We start from the raw sequence: 20,390 nt of genomic DNA on the forward strand, positions 1-20,390 counted from the left end.
TTCTCCTGTTCTTGTGACTGACATTTATCTGCCACAGTCAGACAATAATGGGGAAATTCACAAAAGATGACCTAAAGTTAGGCATTCGGATGTTGTGTGCTAAGCATGAATTCTATGTTGTCAATTTAGAGGCTGACTGACTTTGAGTTTTGGTTACGGTACCAAAAGTAGCCCCAAAATCCTGTGTTTCGGCTGAAAGGCTACAGCCATGGCTTCGCTTTCTGTTGAAACTGTATCAGTGGAAGTTGAAAATTTGTGCTGTCAGCGTTTTTTAAATGCCGATTGTACCTGGCTATATTAGCCTCCCTTATTCAGTGCCAGGCCATGCCTGGGCACCGGTACTTAATATTTAGGGGCTAAATGTGATGGGGATAGCCGCCGGAGCCTGTGCGGGGCCCAGCTAATATTAAGCCAGGACCCACATAAGAAAGTAATGCGGGCACCCAGTACCTGCTTACTTATATCTTAATTGGGAAGTACCCCTAATGCGCCTCCCAACCTCCCTCTTCTCCCCTCCCAGGTCTACCTGATATCCATGGCCCCTTCTGGCTGTCATTTGCAAATGGCTGCTGCAACCTCTCATGGCATCCATCTTCTAAGGGAAGCTGCAAGGGGGTAGCAGTGAGGGGTCTTCGCTCCTACACCTAGGACCACCAGGGAGATCAAGTAGAGGTCCGGGGGGGGGGGGAAGGATGGAGGTGGAGAGGCTTTGATTCCCACAGGCTGGGCTTAAGGGTAGGATAGAGGGGGCTATTTTGGAGACCCAGAGGGGGATTGGGCTTTATATTAAGATAGTTATGCAGGTCCCAGCCGACATTCAGTTCCCGGGGCCCACATAACAATGCTGATTAATTTAGGACAGTTTTTGAGCTGTCCTAAATTAACCTGCTTAGCTATTTGGTTCCTGGCACTGAATATCAGGCAGGACCCACATAATTCCTGGTTCTTCCCTAATGCTGCCTCCACCCCCCCCCCCCCCCCCCCTCCCCGTGCTGCCCCTGTTCTTCCCACTTCTTTGTAGGGCGGTCTGTGGTGATATTCAGTGGTGCAGTCCAATTAAATGCTTCTGAATATCACCACTTAGGTGGTGGTAAGAGATTTAAGCACATAGGAGATGCTCCTGCCCACTTAAATCGCTTTGAATATCGGCTGGTTTGTATGTACAGTTTGTAAAATCTTGACTTAAGAACAGTTACAGATCAAAAAGAACCCGTCAACTTGGAGGAACAGTAAAAATGACTACAAGACCTCAAAGGAAGTGAAAAGGAGTAGTTTTAAAGATGAATCTTCCAACTCTCGGGAATAAATCAAGAGTTTAATTTTACCACAGGACAAGGAGCCATGTTTCACATTACTGCCAACCTCAGAACTCTACAAAGAAATATACATAGATAGGAACAAAATATATGGGTAAATCAGTAAAAAATGGGGACACACAAATCAACTAAATCAGTTCATAAAAATGATAAATTATAAAACACAAATATTGATGTCTTATATAGGTTTATAAAATCAATATGTAAAACTATTGTATAAAAATAAACTAAATGCATGCTGTCAGAGTACAAATGAATACATATCCTGTAGTATTGTATAAAAAATAGAGATAAAAAACAAAATTGAGACAAATTAAAAGACCAATAAAGTGAATACTGTAAGGTCTCCACCATCGGGAGACTTTTGGAAAAGTCTGCACCGGGAGACTCTTCAGTCCCTCGGCCCTTTAACTGAGCTGTGTGCTGTAATCCACTGCTAAAGAGCACATGGCAACCCACAAGGTCAGATCATTATACTTTATTGTAATCCCTTTGTGTCAACTGTTCCTCCAAAGGTAGTTCCCACCACAGCATTTCTCAAGAAGGATAGCAGTTCAACAGCAGAGTATTCAAAATAAAACAAAAAAAAAGGTTCCAGAATCTCAGAAGTTCATATAAAGCAGTTATGCAAACAATTCTTCAAACAAAGCAGCTCAAAAAGGACTCAAACTCCCAGCAGTTCATGTATAGCAGGTATGCAAAGTAATTCTCCGAACACGGTAGATCAAAAAGGGTTCAAAACTCCCCAGCAGTTCATGTTAGCAGTTATGCAAAACAATTTCCCAAACACAGCAGGTCAGAAAGGGTTCAAACTTTCAGCAGTTCGTGTATTGCAGTTATGCCCAAAACCACCACTCCTTCTCTCTCCCTTTCAAAATAAATCAACCTAGGGAGAGTGGCAAGGGTCCATCCCCAACCAGGCCAGCATTATACCCAGACCACCACCCGCATGACCCGTGGTAAACCTGTTCTCTCAGCTCCCCTCGTAGGATAGCCACCTTTTCCCTTCTACCAGGCTCTCCTCCCGAGCAGCCCTCTCCTGTTTCACCTCCTTTCCTTCCAGTTTAGTCAGAGCAGCAGTCTCCATCGGCTCTTCTTGCTCTAATTCCTGCACCTTTTCTTCTCCTTGCCAGTCCATAGGTTCCTCCCCACACCATTGCTCAGCTGCTCTCCATTTGCTTGATTGGGCAAGTTCAGAACTCCTTCCCTCATCCTGGCTCTCTAGGATAGGTTTTTCCAACACCCTTCTCTTGCCCTTCTCCTGACCTCTTCTGGGGACTGTTGGGGATTGAAGTCCATGTTTCTACCATGGGACCTACTCAGGGGCTGCTGGGAATTGTAGTCTTTTCCTTTTCTCCAATCCCCCAGGGGAAAAGACTCCTTCCTTTCTCTACCCAGTCTCCCTCCCTCTCGAGCCTCCTCGTTCCTCCATGTGCCTTCATTCTCCCTCTCCCTCTCACCCTCATATTCCTCACAAATCATACCATTAGTGTATAAATAAATACATAACATCAATTGATAGTGTCCTCCTTTTGCTTTGTGAGGCCCCTTACTGGAATGCCCTGCCATCTACTTTAAAGGAGACTGCCGATCACAATCTGTTCAAGAAATCCCTTCAAACGTATCTATTTGGAAAATCATACTCTTCTGTTGCTTCACATCCTGCTGTTTGCTTCCCTCCCAAGATGTTCCTTATTCTTTGTTCTGACCTTGAATTTGTATGATGTCTTTTTCATAAATGTTGTAAGCCACATAGAGCCCGCCATGGTGGAAATCTGTGGGATATAAATGTTCTAAATAAATAAATATAACTAACCCTGGGGTTTAGTAAGCTACTAGCATGGCTGGCTGTGTGCTAGTGCTGACACAGCCCATTCAGGGGCTGTTGGCAATGCCGCTTGGAAGCCACTAGCGCGGCTTAGTAAACAGACCGCGTGGTTGGCAGCACCGTGCGAGTGTGTGTGTGTGACAGAGAGAGGGAGACTGGGTGCGAGTGTGTCTGTGAGAGAGAGAGTGTGTTTGATTGTCCTCTGTCCCCTGCCCCCCTCCAGCCACCCTGCGATTCTCCTCTCTCTGCCCTGGCCCCCCCTTCAGCCACCCAGCGATTCTCCTGTCTCTCCTGTCCCCCCTCCATCCACCCAGCTATTCTACTGTCTCCCCTGCCCCCTCCAGCCACCCAGCGATTGTCCCAGCCATGCAGCGATTATCCTCTCTCCCCGGCCCCACCTTCAGCCACCCAGCGATTGTCCTCTGCCCCCCCTCCAGCCACCCTGCGATTCTCCTCTGTCCCCTGCCCCCACCTTGAGCCATCCAGCTATTTTCCTCTGTCCCTGCCCCCACCTTGAGCCATCCAGCGATTTTCCTCTCTCCCCTGCCTCCCCTCCAGCCACGCAGCGACTTATGAATGTGCTTCATAACGTTGGAGGTGAGCTTGTTGCCTCAGTCCTGGTTTCTGATTACCCGCCCTCGAAATCATCACGTTTTGACGCGAGGACAGGGCCCGCCCTCAACGTCATCGCGTTTTGACGTGAGGGCAGTTCAGAGACAGATGTGACAGGCGTTATGAACCCTTCAGACTTACGAACCCTTCAGTGAAGCCATGGAGTCAGCTTCAGAACGTTGGAGGTGTATTTTATTATAGTAGAGATTGGGCAGGTCAGCTTAGGCAATTGTGCGAATGGGAAGGGTGTCCTTACAAGGGTGGTGTGGTCCTTGAATAGGATACCTTTTCTGCTATGCCTTTAACTGGGCTGTTATGGTTGTCCCGAGTTCCTCTGGAATATAGGCAAAAGATCTTCAATCCCTTTGTGAAGTACCTGCTGGAGGTATGGAATAGGGTAAAGAGAAATTTAGGGGTTGCAAATAGAAGTTCTTCTCTGACTCTGTTTAGATATGAACCAGGATTCCAGGCAGGGTGAGATAACAAGGTGTTTTCTGAGTATTCCTTCTCCAGATTTGAAAAATACTTATGGGTTAACTGATGGGGATGTTTTTGATTATCTTCAAGCCAAACATTATATACAGGGTCAGGAATGGCTCCAGGCATCTTGAAAACCTATGGAAAGGTATGGCCAAGTGGCCACAACCACTTTCCTTGTTTTATAGATTTTTTTTCAGGGATGGACCTTTAAAAGGTTTGGGTTTATGGGTCAGTGGGATCGGGATTTAGGTTGGGAACTTTCTCAGAGTGATTGGAAGCAAGTGTTTAAAGAAGTATAAAAGTCATCTATTTGTGTTTTGATTAAGGAAAATGCAGATAAGGTAATCACTCGCTGGTGGTGTTACTCTTGTGAAACTAAAAGCTATGTTTCCCAATACTGTGACAGACATTTGTTGGCGATGTATGCAAGATAAGGGTACATTTTGTCTTATTTAGTGAGAATGTGCACTTATACAACAATATTGGTCTCGAGTGGTGCAAGAACTAACCCAAATTTTTGGGCACAACTTTTCTACTCACACCCTGAGCTTCTCTTCTATGATTGAACAATGTAGTGGGCCATCGCTAGCAGGTTAACCTTTAAAGACTATGTTTGGCAACAGCTAAATGTGTTATTGCATCATTTTGGAAACAAACATCTGGGCCCACTGGACTGGCTGATAAAAGTGGTTTATCTTAGAGACTTGGTCCTTCTGACTGTTTGACTTAAGGGATGTTATGGTCCTACATTGGAGGAATGGACCCATTTGGCTATGTTATACCCAGCACCAGACGTGAGTGTTTAGGGTGGGGGAGGGAGGAGGTTGGAGAGGGGGAAGGTAGATAAGGGGGGGGGGGGGGGTTGGGGTTTATTGGAGTTTTGTGGGCATGGGGGGATTTGGTGGTATTTGGGGTGTGGAGGATTGAGATGGGTTTGTTTATTTCTGTTGCTGTGAAATACTTCATTATGATTGTTTTGCTATACAAATTTTACAATAAAAATGTATAGGTAATAGAGAGAGAGAGATTAAGCATAGACAAATTATTGGAGAACAGCAGCATCACCTTCACAAAGGATAAAAATCTCATCTATATATCTCCTATAAAAGCGGACGCAAGTGTCATTAAGAATAAGAACATAAGCACCGCCATACTGGGAAAAGACAGGGTCCATCAAGCCCAGCATCCTGTCTCCGACAGCGGCCAATCCAGGCCTCAAGAACCCGGCAAAAACCCCAAAACAAAACAAAAATTTTAATTAATAATGTTCAATGGACTTTTCCTTCAGGAATCTGTCCAAAACCCCCTTTAAACTCAGCAAGGCCAACTGCTGTCACTACATTCTCCGGCAACGAGTTCCAGAGTCTGTCTACGCGCTGAGTAAAGAAAAACTTTCTCCTATTTGTTTTAAATCTACCACATTCTAGCTTCATCTTATGTCCCTTGGTTCTATTATTGTTAGAAAGTGTAAACAAACGCTTCACGTCTGTCTGCTCCATTCCACTCATTATCTTGTAGACTTCTATCATATCACCCCTCAGCCGCCTCTTCTCCAAGCTGAAGAGTCCTAACCGTCTTAGCCTTTCCTCACAGGGAAGTCCTCCCATCCCCTTTACCATTTTCATCGCCCTTCTCTGCACCTTCTCCAATTCCTTTATATCTTTTTTGAGGTGCGGCGACCAGAACTGAACACAATACTCAAGGTGTGGTCTCACTAAGGAGCGATACAACGGCATTATAACATCCTCGTGTTTATTTTCCATCCCTTTCCTAATAATACTCAACATTCTGTGGGCTTTCTTAGAATGTTTGTAATCATTGTGGCCTTTTAAAGTGTATTTGTTAACAACTAATTCGCATCTATATCTAAGACCATTATAATATCTGCCAAGTCTTCATTGAATTCTTGTAGCAAATTGATCATATGTGTTGTCTTCCATATGGTGGAATTTGTGAACCATATGGACAAAGAAAAAAATCAACAAAAACAGACAGGTTCTAATACTAACCTATTTCCAGATACTGTTGGTCTGCCTGGTGGATTGGTGACTGATTTGTGGACCTTAGGCAAAACATATATAGTCGGAACCACTGGATTTTTCAGTTGGAAAAAATCACTCTCCTTTGGAGTTAGAAAACCAGCTTTAAGAGCTATTTTTACCACTTCTGAAATTTCTAACTGCAATTCTCGAGTTGGATCTGATTGTAAAAGGGATATAATAATGGTTTGTATTTCTCTAATTTAGTCTGAGCGATCGAGAACACTGGTACCCCCCCCCCCCCTTATCTGCAGGTTTGATAACAATTTGATGGTTATGTGCCAAAATATTAACACCTATTCATTTTTTGTGAGGTTATAGAAGCATGGCCTTCTCTTATACTCCACTAGTAAAAAAAAAAAAGGCCCGTTTCTGACACAAATGAAACGGGTGCTAACACGGTTTTCCTCGTAGTGTGTATGTTTGAGAGAGTGTGTGTGAGAGTGACTGTGTGAGAGAGAGTGAATGTGTGAGTGTGTGTGTGTGACAGAAAGAGAGTGAGACTGAGTGCGAGTGTGTCTGTGTGAGAGAGCGAGTGTGTATGTGAGAATGTGTGCCATGGACCCTCCCTCCCTCCGAGTTCCAGGGTCATCGCCCTCCGAGTTCCAGGATCGTCATCCCCCTCCGAGTTCCAGGATCGTCCCTCCCTCCTTCCCCCCCTCGTTCCAGGATTGTCCCTCCCTCCCCTCTCCGAGTTCCAGGATCGTCCCCTCCCTCTCTCCCTCCCTCCGAGTTTCAGGGTCTCTCTCCCTCTCCGAGTTTCAGGGTCCCCTCCCTCCCAGTTCCAGGATCCCCCCTCCCTCCCAGTTCCAGGGTCGTCGTCCCTCCTTTCCTCCCTCCCTCCCTCCCTCCCTTCCAGTTCCAGCACCCCGAATTTTAAAGTCATCTTCACTTACCAAGTTGGGGTTACGGCGGCAGTCAGCAGCGGTAAAAGGCATGCAGGCTCGGCCCTTCTCTCTCTCTCTCTAAGCTCTGATCCCGCCCTCATTTCCTGTTTCTGCAAGGGCGAGACCAGAGCTGAGAGAGAGAGAAGGGCCGAGCCTGCACGCCTTTTACTGCTGCTGCCGGCCGAAACCGAAAGTACGTGACGTCAATTCAGGAGATGGATGCAGGCTTACAGAGAGCACGAATGGTGGTTTAAGGCAGTAATCCTCCTTGTCATCCAGTCTTTCCTCGGGATTTGAACCCGGTCTTGTTTACTCTGGTTCTAGCTCCTTTGAACATTTAAGGGGAGATTCCCTGAAGGATCTTACTCTTAAAGCTGTTTTTCTCATTACCATTTGCTTAGTTTGATAGATTTCAAAATTACAAGCCTTGTACTGGGAGACCCTGTTTTTTTTTCCACGAGAGAGCAGTTATTCAGCTGGTGGTATCCTTTCTTCCTAAAGAGGTTTCCTTCTTCCATTTAAACCAGTCCATCTCACTGCCAGTCATTCAGGAAGAGAGAAATGAGTCCACCGTCTTGTACCTTAAATGTAGCTGAGTGTTGAAGTAGTTTCTAAGATAATGGGTGAGATAAGGAAAACAGGCCATTTGTTTTGTTTGAAAGAGCCCAAAACCACTGTAGCTTGCTAGATTAAGGAGTGATTGTCAGTTTATATTCTTCTTGGGCTTCAGTTTTAAAAGCTTACTCTACTAGAGGTAGTCGACTTCTTGGGCAAAGCATTCTTTAATTCTACCTCATAAAATTTGTAAATCGGTGCCTTAGGCCTCCATGTATTCCTTTGCCTGCCACTACAGATTTGGATTTGCAGGCAAGAGACGGTGCGGCCCTTGGGCCAACCTGTTGAAGGCGGGCATAGTGAGGTCCCACTCTGTATAATTTCTTCTTTGGTATGCCCCAAGTGTCTGGTGGAATGGTAAGAAAGGTTAAAATTAGGTGTTAACCTTCTAATTTTCTTTCCTTCAGTCCCTCCAGACCAGCCTGAACCCACTCGTGGTCAGTGTTCAGTAGTATATACTTTTTTTTTCCAGAGGTAATGCGATTTTTTTTTCTTTGTTGTATATTTTTCTGGATGCTACATATTGACCAATGTATATAAAGTTTAGAGTTTATAGTTGTCTGTTGAAAGTTCTTAGTTATTTCTTTTGGGGGGGGGGGGGAATCCCTTGTCTTCTGTGTATTTGACAACTGTTTTGTTGTTTAAATACTGGCTGGCCAAATTGCTGCACAGGGTTATTAAGCTATGACATCACATCACTTTTTATCTACTGGTAAAATGGCACTAATCCAAGTGTCTGGACTGGACTTGAGGAAAGAAAATCAGCAGGTAGTACCTAACGTAAACATTCTGTGTAATAGAGGTTATGTTTGTCCACTGGACTGGTCTGGTATGACTAAAGGAAAGAAAATTATTAAGCAGCACATAATTTCTCCCTTCCTTTTCCCAGGATATCAACAGTAGCATAGGCCCTTGTGGGTATCTCCCCACTTCATCCTCCAGAATGAGAGATTCTTATTTCTTTTGTTGTTTGATACAAATCCTGGCCCTTCCATCTTTAATCTTGAGAATATGGTTTCTTGCATTCCAAATTTTCTGCGTCTTCAATCTGCATCCTGTATTTCTATGCTCAAAGTGGTTCTGTTTGAGCTTAGCTTATAATGAAGGTCTTGGAATTTCCCCCCTGCAATACCTTCCAATTTTTTCTGGCACACCTGCTGTCTGTCTAGCTGGGATACTTCTGAAGCATTTTCCAGTAAGCTGTTGTTAAATCTCCAGTATCCTTTGTGCTGTCTTCAAACCTAAGCACAATATTCCCCAAGCCAGCATAGAAAGCACAACTTGGCTTGGGTAATACTAGGCACCCATTCTTCAACTATTGTCTTATCAATCCATGTCTACAGATTGTGTGATTTGGAATAAAAGGTAAACTCCCTTGTTTTAGAGCAGTAGTTTATACCCTTTTTTCAGTCAGGACTTCCCCAACAGACAATGCTCACATGTGGGTTTTTGTTTTTTTAAATTAAGTTTTCCAGTTTTACAAACCCTTAAGAGCCGAAAAACATACTCATACTTCACAAAACATAAGTTCATTATCCAAAAGTTCACATCACAGAGAGAAAAGAAGAGGATCCATAATTAGGAAACAATTTCAGTAAAAGAAAAAATAATCTCTGTACACAGAGCCTAATTCAAATATGCTGATTTAAGTTTTTGATTTCTCAATTCTCTGTGTCATAATTGTAAGGGATCATACGTATCTCCTACCCTGTAACGCCACCAAACACCTGCAGGGGTACCATAGAAAAGCCCAGAGCAGATGTTTTTAAAGGTAAGAAATCATTTCTTTCCTTGTTGCATAGCCCCAAGACATCTGGGATCATTTGTACACTATTTAGGAGGCGGTTAAGGCTCCCATGTTTGCTAGTGTCTTTTGTTTTTGACACAGATAAGGACTGTTAAGGAAGTCAATAACAGAAATAAAGAAAAAACAATATAACAACAAGAGCCTAAAGGATACAAGAGGCAGAGGAATTTTTACTTGGCCTGAGGGCTGTAGATTATTGTCAGAAGCAGTTTGTGACAGTTGGGTCTAGGGACCTTTGCTGTTTGATCAAACTATTTAGCTGGTTGCACCTGTTCAGAACCTGTTTTCATTCCCCCTTTTTTTGACGTTTTTGCTTGACCATTTCTTGTAAATCACTTGATCTTTGCTAAGGGATAGGATCTCAGAGAATGAGACCTTCTAGTCTGGGTCATAGAACATTCTAGCAAGGGGCATTACATATGCACAGGAGTAGCCTAGTGGTTAGAACACCAGTCTTGACATCCAGAAGTGGCCAGTTCAAATCTCACTCCTGCTCCTTATGATCTTGGGCAAGTCACTTAACCCTCCATTGCCTCAGGTACAAAATTAGATTGTGAGCCCTCCAGGGATAGAGAAATACCCAGTGTACCTGAAAGTAACTCACCTTGAGCTACTACTGAAAAAGGTGTAAGCAAAATCCAAATAAATAAATATTAGGAGTTTAGTGCGACTACAAATATTGCACACTTTTTACTTTGGGGTTAAAAAAGCCCAGTTACTTTTTAAAAGAGGCTGCTGTATTATTATGTATTTTACAGAGCACAGATGAGTGATCTTCCATGTGCTAGCTAGGACAGGGGTGGGTGTCCCATGCTAGTTCGGCAGTGCGATAGTATCATAAGTTGAAGTTTCCTTCCCATACCTATTCTTCATGTAAGTGTCTGTAGCCCAGCTGCTTGGCAGTGACCTGCAGCAGTCCAGGTGTCTTTGATGAACTGAGCCGTGCCTTTGTATTTCATGCCTGTGGTTGTAGAGACCATGCTGCTGCTACATGTCAGGCTGCATATTGATGAGATCCTGATATGTTTGCTCAGCACTCTGTGAGCAGAGCAGGTGTGCATATCCCTCACGGGAGGAGATGCAGCATGCCAGATGCCTTTAGTAAACTGAACAGAATATTGCACCTGACCTATCCAGAGGGAATGGGATCAACCATATTTCTTAGGAATCTGATGGCTGTGTGTGTGTAATGATGAAAGAAATAACAGGTAGCTGATGAGAAGTTAGTTACCTTGTAATGCTGGATATCAGATACTACTGCTTAAGCAGTATGGGTTATTGTGAGGTGCAGGATCAAAATGTCATTTGGTGTGACACCTGCCCTACACTGGAATGCTGCTTTCCCCTTCAGTTGTGGGGTTCTTTTCCAGTCCATGCACATGAAGCAGACCTAAAGCTGAAAAGTCTTGCTGTTATAATGTTTGAGAACCATGGTATTTTCAGAGCTAGGTTTTGCATACCTATCGTGGAAAAGGGGGAGAGGATTAGGTGGAAACACATTTTGAAAATTAAACCCTTAGTGTTCTTCTTTAATGCCACTTTTTCTGCCTTTTTTGTTCTAATTCCCTTTAAAAATAGTGTACATTTAATTTTTTATTCTCTGCCACTTGGGTTGTTTCACAGCTTGTTTTATTGGTAGACTTGTTCTCTGGCCTTTTTTCTGTTGTATTCATTTGTTGCATTAATTTCTAATGTGTTTCAAAACCTTCAGGGGTAGCACTAGCAAAGTTTATTAAATAACAGCTGAAACCCACATGTATATGAAACAAGGGTAACTATTTAAAAGTATGATGTCTAATTATGCATTTTTACAGGATTGTTCTAGAAAGAATGGTGTTAGGATGATCATGATTGTTGCGTTGAACTATCAAAATCTTGAAAGGGCCTAGAGTTATGAAATTGAGGGGGAGGGATGCAACAATATTGTAGGTAGCCTAGGTTAACCCATCCTTCTGCCCATGAATTTAATGGCTTTTAATTGCCTTAAAGATGGTAGTTCTAATCAGTTGTTGCCTGTGAGTGACGAGAACATCCTGGAGTGTAAGCTTTTTTTTTTTTTCTTGCTTTCTACTACTGAAGCATTGAACCAAATTATTTTTATTAACATAGGGGTTGATGTTAAAAGGCACTTTCTGGTTAGTTTCTGTGAACTTGATCAGAGCCACAGGGTATTTGGTTAGCAGCAATATTCAGACGCTAAGCATATAACGAATGGATAAATTTAGGGCAGCAAAGAGACCGTCTTGTCTGGTTAGTGGTCTGAATATCACCACCACCTGGACAGCATCACCAGTATGCTGGAACCAGATATTTGGAGCCAGCTGGTATCAAGATACCACTGCTGAGTATCTGCTATGATTTTAAATGCAATGGTTGATGTTTAAAAAAAACAAAACCACAAGTCTCGTTTGCCACTTAAGACCCCTCCTATTACTTGGGCCAAGCAAGCAGGATGGTGGCTCAAGAGGAAGGCTAGTTCCAAGTCTCAATTCCATATGCCATGATGAACATTTGCACTTTCCTACAGGGCCACCAGAGAATCCTGTTTCTTCCACACACCTCCAACATACATCTGCAGCATTAATCAGGAACATGACCTTTAATTTCACTGGCGTATAATACCAGCAAGTGACCATTTTATAAGCATTTTCCTTGATCAGTACACAAATAGAAGCTTTTATCACTTCATAAAACTCTTTTCTATTCTCCCTTCCTAAGCTCAATACTCAAATTCCCTTCCCATTGTGTTATAAAATCATTTCTTAAACTCATGCCTTCTGAGATACTGATATAGAATCGAAATAGTGCATTTTAATTTTCCCAGGGCAATGCACAAGTTTTCAAGATGTTTCTTCTCTTCAGGATCCTCCTGAAGCCAACCCTGCATGGTTATAAAATGTTTAATGTGCAAGTAAGGAAATAAGTCACATGTTGGGAGAGAATAAGTAATTCATCGAAGTGCATAGATCTCCCACATCAACCAACTGTCTAAACAATGAAACCCTTCCCACCTAGCAGAAACTCCCGCCTTTTTGCCCTGCTTCAAAAGAGGGTTCATGACAATTTTGAGCCAGAGAGGATACTTTGTTCAGTCCCCCAAACGTAGCTTGCACCTCTGACCAGAGCCGTAGCAAATGCTTCATAAGGAATTAGAGATACTCCTATAGCATCTATTTGGATTACCTGAAATCCACAATAAATACTGCAGGGCAAAGTTGGGAAAGTGTTCTAGTTTACCCAGACTATCTTTCCAATCCATCAATAATCACAGTTGAGCTGCCCAGTAGTATCAAACCAAGTTGCCCTAGCCCCAAAATCAGCACTCTATTACATTAACAACTTCGATAATCTGGGAGATCTCCCAACCTATATGAACTATGAATGTCCCTCTGAATGTTCAGTAATATTAATCATGGTTCTTCCAAAGGTAAATTTTTGGAATAGAAACAATGGTGGGAGAACATTTATTTTAATGGCTGCTATGCACCCCCACCATGATAATCAACTCCCCTTCCCTCATATTAAATCTGCACGAGTTTACTGAAAGGTTTTTGTCATAATTCAGAGTATATATAATCTCTTTCAGTCAAAAGGGTAATTTGTACTCCTAAATATCGTATGCCCTGACTGGCCCATTTAAAGGAAACATTTGTTGTAGGATGTCCTCTTGGTAGTGATTCCTGTTAATTCAGTTTTATCCAGGTTTACTTTAAACCCATTTACTTTGCCATATTCCCACAATTCTTGTATTCTAACCAGAAAAGTTCATCCTGGTGAACCTATCAAACATATAAACGGCGAGTGACCGTACTCACTCGCAAATGCGCAGTAGAGACTTCCCTGTCTGTCCCGCCTACGTGTCAATACGTGATGACGGGGGCGGGACAGAGAGGGAAACTGTGCGAAGGGGAGGGAACCGCCGAGGTCCCCCCCCCCCCCCCCCCCCCCGAGGTTGCTGCCACTGGTACCCCCCCCCCCCCCCCGGAGTCGCCGCTGCTGCCACCCCTCCACCCGGCTGTCTTTTTGCTATTCAACTTACATCTCCGCAGCAGGCAGAGATCAGCTGAGCTGCCGTTGGCCTTCCTTCCCTGCCTGTGTCCCGCCCTCGCTGACGTTACGTCTCACGAGGGCGGGACACAGGCAGAGAAGGAAGGCCGACGGCAGCTCAGCTGATCTCTGCCTGCTCTGGAGATGTAAGTTGAATAGCGAAGAGACGGGCCGGGTGGAGGGGCGGAGGGGGCGGTGACCCACCAGCCTGTTTTAACGGGCTCAACGGCTAGTATATAATACGTTGTCAGCAGAATCCAAGTACAAAAGTGATCCCTCAGTCCTAGTTTAAACATTGCCTTCCACAAGAAGGCCCAACAGAACCTGTCAAATGTTTTCTCCTCATCGATGGCCAAAAGAGCTAATTTTGAGTCTGCTAGGCACTCCAAATAATGTTCAATATCTACTTGTTGATTAGGTACTAAGCCAGATTGGTCAGTATGTATCAAATCCAGCAGCACTTGAGCTATATGATTTGCCAATAATTTGACATCTACATGTAGCAACAAAATAGGTCGATAAGACCCACATGATGCATCATCTTTCCCGGGCTTTAAAAACACAGTTATTCCTGCCTCGCGCATAGTGAGTGGTAGGGAGTTCCCCAATTATAAGCTATTACCAACCCTAACCAACAATAATAAGCTATTTCCAACCCTAACCAGTAATTGTCCCACTTCTCCAAAACAAATCTTGTAAAATTTGACTGAAAAACCACTAACCCTGGGGCCTTACTCTTCAAAATTTTAACCTCCCATGTAATTTTCAAAAGTGTTATGGGGGCTTCCAATTTATCCCCATCTTCCTGAGACAGATTGGGCAATGTAAGCTGATCTAAATATTGTTGAATACCCTCCTGGGTAGGTTTAGGACTTTTACTGCCTACCCAGGAGCAGGTTCCAGGCCTCAGTACTCTCCTCCTTCCTGAACTTGGCAGAAACTATAAGCAATAAACCAAAAGGAAACATCCATTTAAATCGATCATTTGCCGATTGTAAATACCGGGTCACCTCTCTCATTTCTTGGTGCTTCTGCAAAGTCACTCTCCTCAAGTCTTGGTACACTGTTTTGCAGTTTTACCATATTATCTCTTTTTTTAGATGTGCTTTGCGCAAAATCTCTCACCGTGCTCATGAAAGCATGCTATTATATCGATCTGGCCCAGGCTATGATGCACATGCTGCAGCTTGAAAAGCCTGAGGATTAGTAGCTCCATCCGACCCATTCCTGTGCATCAAAAATTCACAAAATGGGTTACAACTTGTGCACAGTCCTTATATTGTTCAGTCTCTGGTATCCCTTTCAATCTGAGATTACATCTCCAGAACTGGTTTCTAAGATCCTTAATCATGCCCAATAATTTCTGGTGCCACTTTCGAGTCTGTTGCTTATCTGCCTGGACATCTCCTAAGGCGTCAATGCTCCCGTTTAGTTGCCTCACCGTCTCTTGCTGCACTCGCCATGAGATCTTCCCTGCCCATGTCTGACTTCCAGCGCCATTTATATCAGGCCCAAATCTGCGCAAAGAAACAAGAACTTATGTTTAACAAGCTGAATAAGATTAATTAATCGTCACAAGGGTGCAGTGGCCTAAGAATCAGGGGAACCGAGTTCAATTCCCACTACAGCTGTTTGTGATTCTTGGCAAATCACTTAACCTTCTATGGCCCCAGGTGCAAAATAAGTAGCTATATATAACATGTAAACTGCTTCCATTGTAATCACAGAAAGACGGTATATCAAATCCCATCCCCTTTCCTTAAAAATTAAAAACAAAATTTGTGTTCTTGCATGTGAAATTATTTATTACTCCATTACATGCTATGGATTTGTTTGTAGCAATTTTATCTTTTATGTTTCTACATATTTATGGTTATCTGAAATATCATCATATCCTCTTCTGTAATTATACAGAAATATCTTCTATATTGAAACAAAAGTTTTCATTCTCAGCCAGAAGAGGCAAATGACACCACGTCATCTGACGAGTGGGGGTATTTGATATAATTATAAGCAGAAATAAGCTATTAACGTAAGTCATATATCATCCCTGCATTTTTTACTGTGTGTGTAATGCTATTCTGAAATAGGCTGCTTTTATTAAAATACATATCTATGAGGATTACCCCCCCCCCCCCCCCCCCCCCCGACATGTTGATAGGTTTCTATTGGTCTTGTCTTGGTGGTAGCATAAATGATTTGTCCTCAGAAACATCTTCAACTAGACTGCCACAAAAAATATATATTGTGTATTGTTCCATTAATACTTATTGTGCAGTAGATGACATGAGATAGGCTTCAAGTAGCTGCATCAGGTACAAACTTAAATGGTATATAAAGCCTGTAGGTACAGGGAAATGCCAATAAACGGTGAATAGCTTTTAAAAAGTAAACTATACCCTTGCAACATCAGTTAACGTTTTGAAAACATAGTTTGTGATTCATCCATACCTACACCTACCTTTACCCATCAGAATATCAGTTCCAATGTTAAAGCTTAGGATCCACCACATATGTTAAGATGTTCATTTATAGAACACCCTGCCTCATGACCTACGATGCATTAGCTCAATAACACAGTTCAGGAAACAGCTTAAGGCTCGTTTATTTACCCAGGCATTTTTGTCGTAAATTATCATATCTTATTATTGTTTGATATTATTTATTTCTGTTAATTATTTTATGTATGTTTTATTGTAATCTGACTAGAATGAGAGGATAGTGTGGGCTATAAGTAAATAAATTTGTAGTTAATGTTCTGAAAGCTGCACATGTTCCAACACCCTTAACATTTGTGTTAGTTGCTAGAGAAAGAAAGTAATGGACCTAAAATGGTTACTGTGGTTTCTAATGGGTCCCTGATGTGACATTCTCTGTATATTTGAAATGCCAGCCAAAATTGTTTACATTTTAGTGAATATTTTAAGTGTATTTTAGTTTTTTATAGGTCTTTAGCAGGGGTGGGCAACCTTTATACACAGAAGGCTGCATGAATGCCAGTGCAATTCTGAGTGAGATGCAACATTATTTATTTATTTATTTGTTGCATTTGTATCCCACATTTTCCCACCTCTTTGCAGGCTCAATGTGGCTTACAATACATCATGAATAATGGAAATATATGGGAAAGTATACATTTAGTAATAACAGAAGGATCTTGGGTAACTTGATAATGATAAATCATGATAGTAGTTTAGCAATCAAATATTATAAGAAATATATAAGAAAATGTACATATAGTAATAACAAAGGATCTTGGGTAACATAATAATGAAAAACATAATGGTAGTTTAGCAAGCAAATATTGTAAAGGCAATTCTAGATGTGTGAATAGGAGTTCATATTTGTTGGTCTTTGTTGTATGCCTTGTTGAGGGAGATGGGTCTTCAGTAAAATTCATAGTTCATAGATCGTTTTTAAGTTGCGCGGCAGCGTGTTCCAGAATTGTGTGCTCAGGTAGGAAAAGGTTGACGCATGCGTTAATTTGTATTTTAGACCTTTACAGTTTGGGAAGTGAAGATTAAGGAATGTGCGGGATGATTTTTTAGCATTCCTGGGTGGTAAGTCTGTCAGGTCTGACATTTAAGCTGGTGCGTCTCCGTGAATAATTTTATGAACTAGGGTACATATTTTGAACATGATACGTTCTTTGAGTGGGAGCCAGTGTAACTTTTCTCGTAGGGGTTTAGCGCTTTCATATTTTGTTTTACCGAATATGAGTCTAGCTGCAGTGTTCTGAGCTGTCTGAAGTTTCTTGATTATTTGCTCTTTGCAGCCAGCGTAGAGTGCATTGCAGTAATCTAGATGACTTAGTACTATTGATTGTAATAATGTCGGAACCAGAAATGCACAAAGCTGCGCATAAGACCACCTGTGATTAAATTTTTCCATGTTTATTTAAAAATGATGCAAACTGCTAGAGTGGCTATTCTGAAAATATTTGTGAAATGCAGTATTTAAAAATTGTCAAAATGCTGGTTAATGACTTTTTCTGTGTATATTTCCTGTGGTCCTATAAAATGCAGTAGCAGACTGCAGGTTGCCCACCTCTGATCTTTAGGTGGGTGCATAACATAGACCAGACACCACTGTTCTGGTAACTTCTCCCTCGGCATTTATTCTCATGAAAACCTGCTGCTACTGATTTGAAAATGTGTGCTTACAGAGCAGTAAATACTATACAAGGCTACTTAGGACTATACTATTGATGAACAAATCACTTTTGTTTTCTCTCTACATGCTTGTGAAAGCGAAGTGTGTCTGTCTCACTCTTTCAGCAACATGATTTTACTGGTAGAGAGGAAAATGGAATCTTTTCTCCCCTCCTACTCTGCTATACAGGATGGCATCAGCCACTGAATGGGAAGGGGGGTGGGGGTCCAAAAGAGTGAAGGAAGGATCAGCCTTGCAGTACCGCATTCGAATTGGAGAAGAAGATCCATCATGCTACCATTGATGGTGGTGGCCCTTATTGATATTGCACGCTGACTGCTTGTCAGTTTTTTCCTTTTGGTTTTTCAAATGCATGCCAAGGAGTCTACAGGAGCTGTGTGTTACTTTCTGGTTCAGTTCTGACTGGGGCAATGAGAATGGGGTCAGGGAAACAGTGCCATAGTCTTCGGTGAGAAGGTTGCTTTCAACCCAGTGTGTTGCTGCTCATTGCTGAAAGCCTATTGCCTGATGTGGGTGACTGCTTGTGTGCCAGACAAGTCAGGTGGGTAGCAGTTTGCTTATCCATATAAGATATTTAGATCAGTGTGGCAATTTGTGGACCTTGGGTCTTTCAAACTAATATGAATGAGTACCTGTGGAACACTTCATTGGAAAATACTTTCCACTGACCTGAATTTGCTGTGTTTTGTTTTCTTCTTTATTGCAGACATTTGATTTGACCAAGAAGGAAAAAGAGAAAGCAAAAACTCCATCTGCACCTAAGCCACCTCCCAGTTTAAGTGACATCAAAGTCCGGTTAAAGTCCATGTCAGATAAGGTGAGCTGGGGAAACACCATTCAGGAGTGGTACAGAGTGCTTCTGTCTACTGTATCCGTGTTATAACACTATAAAAATTTATAATTCTGCTCTATCAATTGTGGAAACAAAGTGTGGTGAAGGACTATCTTTTAAATCAAACAGAAGCCTCAACTACCCCAAGGAGAATCAGAGACTTTGCAACAAGACCTCTATGGGGTTTCCATCATTGGCTTCAGCCTGACTGAAAAAACAATGGTGGAAAACAACTCTTTAAAAAAAAAAAAAAAAAGGAGAAAAATACCACCGCTGAAAAAAACCAGTCTAGACCCTTAAAAGTCCAAAACTTTCCCAAACTCTGTTATACACAAATACCCTGCTAGTCTTACAATCCCACGGTTTCCCCAAAAAAGTACTAGATAAAGCTTCAGTGGAACATAGTACTTAATTGAACTTTCATTCTCTCTGTGCTCTTCCCACTGTAACTCTTGCGTTATAAACTGCACAGCAGCAACTATTGTACCAATACATCCCAAATTTTCAAAGCTTTAAAACCCCGACAAGGGGCTCTTCTTGTTTTACTGAAGCTGCATCAGGAGGAGAGAAACATCTCAACGGACTGCGAAGCCCCAAGATGGCAACAAACGCTGCTGCAATTCCACCAATCAAAACTAAGAATGCTCTTAAAGCAACCCGCCTCCTTCTAAATGAAAAGAGAGCTTCCCACCCTAAAGGTCCATTTAAGCCGTATGGTTACATGGACTGCAATGTATAGAATACATTCACTGTTCACACTGCCTCAACCTCTTAGAAATGTCTCCTCCCCATTTGATTACATTAATTTGATCTGTAGCCATGCTTTTTAAATAAAAAAAATATATATGTTGATAATCTATACAATGTTTAACCATAGGTGCTGTCACTTTTCCCACTGTAATGCAGTGGCGTTCCTAGGGTGGCTGACACCTGGGGCGGATCGCAGATGCCCCCCCCCCTCCCCCGGGTGCACCGCGATCCCCCACCCCCGGCGAAAGGACACACCCTTCCCCGGCGAAAAGACCCCCCCAGGTGCATTTTTACCTGCTGGGGGGGAGGGTGTGCCACGCGCCTGTTGGCTTCGCTCGTTCCATGCTTCCTCTGCTACGGAACAGGAAGTAACCTGTTCCGGGGCAGAGGGAGCAGGGAACGAGCGGAGCAGACAGGCGCGGGGCACCCCCCTCCCCCCCACGGCGTGCACCCAGGGCGGACCGCTCCCACCGCCCCCCCCCCCCCCCCCTTGGTACGCCACTGCTGTAATGCAATGCTTGTGTTCTGATGATCTGGTTTTTAAAGCTCTTTTTGTCTGCCCTATATATAACATTTTACAAGGACAATGAATCGTGTAAATCACTGCTATAGATTCACATGTGGTAGAATATTTGATAAGAATACTTTTATGACCCTATGGCCATATACTGTGTCTGTGCCGTAGTGTCTCTAGATTTAGAGCTTCTGATTTCAAGTTGTAAGCATAAAACACCACTGATGTGAAAAAAAATTTAACAGGGAAGGGAAAGTATTTTGGAATTAGTTCACTCTACTACTTTCTCATCCTTCGCTTGTATTATCCTCCACTAAGATTTTAGTCCTTTTCTGTACTAACAGCGCTAAGTGGTACAATCATAGGATTTGATTGCACCAGACAAGCTACTGAGCAATAGCACAAAAGCAAACAACCCATAATTAGCTGGAAAATAAACACCTTAGAATTAAGCGTGAAGCCCTATGCATAGTTGTGTGTAAAAATTTAG

At 42.6% G+C, this 20,390-nt stretch overlaps 1 protein-coding gene across 3 annotated transcripts in view; it reads left to right on the forward strand.

Annotated features, from left to right (window-relative positions):
- Positions 1–20,390, forward strand: part of LOC115461211 (nucleophosmin-like) — a 247,819-nt gene that overhangs the window by 199,205 nt on the left and 28,224 nt on the right. For all 3 annotated transcript variants that reach the window (XM_030190881.1, XM_030190882.1, XM_030190883.1), the window contains one exon: positions 18,511–18,621. In XM_030190881.1, the coding sequence (XP_030046741.1) occupies positions 18,511–18,621 (111 nt within the window). The remainder of the gene's footprint in view (positions 1–18,510; positions 18,622–20,390) is intronic.

This window comes from Microcaecilia unicolor, chromosome 2 (genome assembly GCF_901765095.1).
Source record: "Microcaecilia unicolor chromosome 2, aMicUni1.1, whole genome shotgun sequence".
NCBI lineage: Eukaryota > Metazoa > Chordata > Amphibia > Gymnophiona > Siphonopidae > Microcaecilia > Microcaecilia unicolor.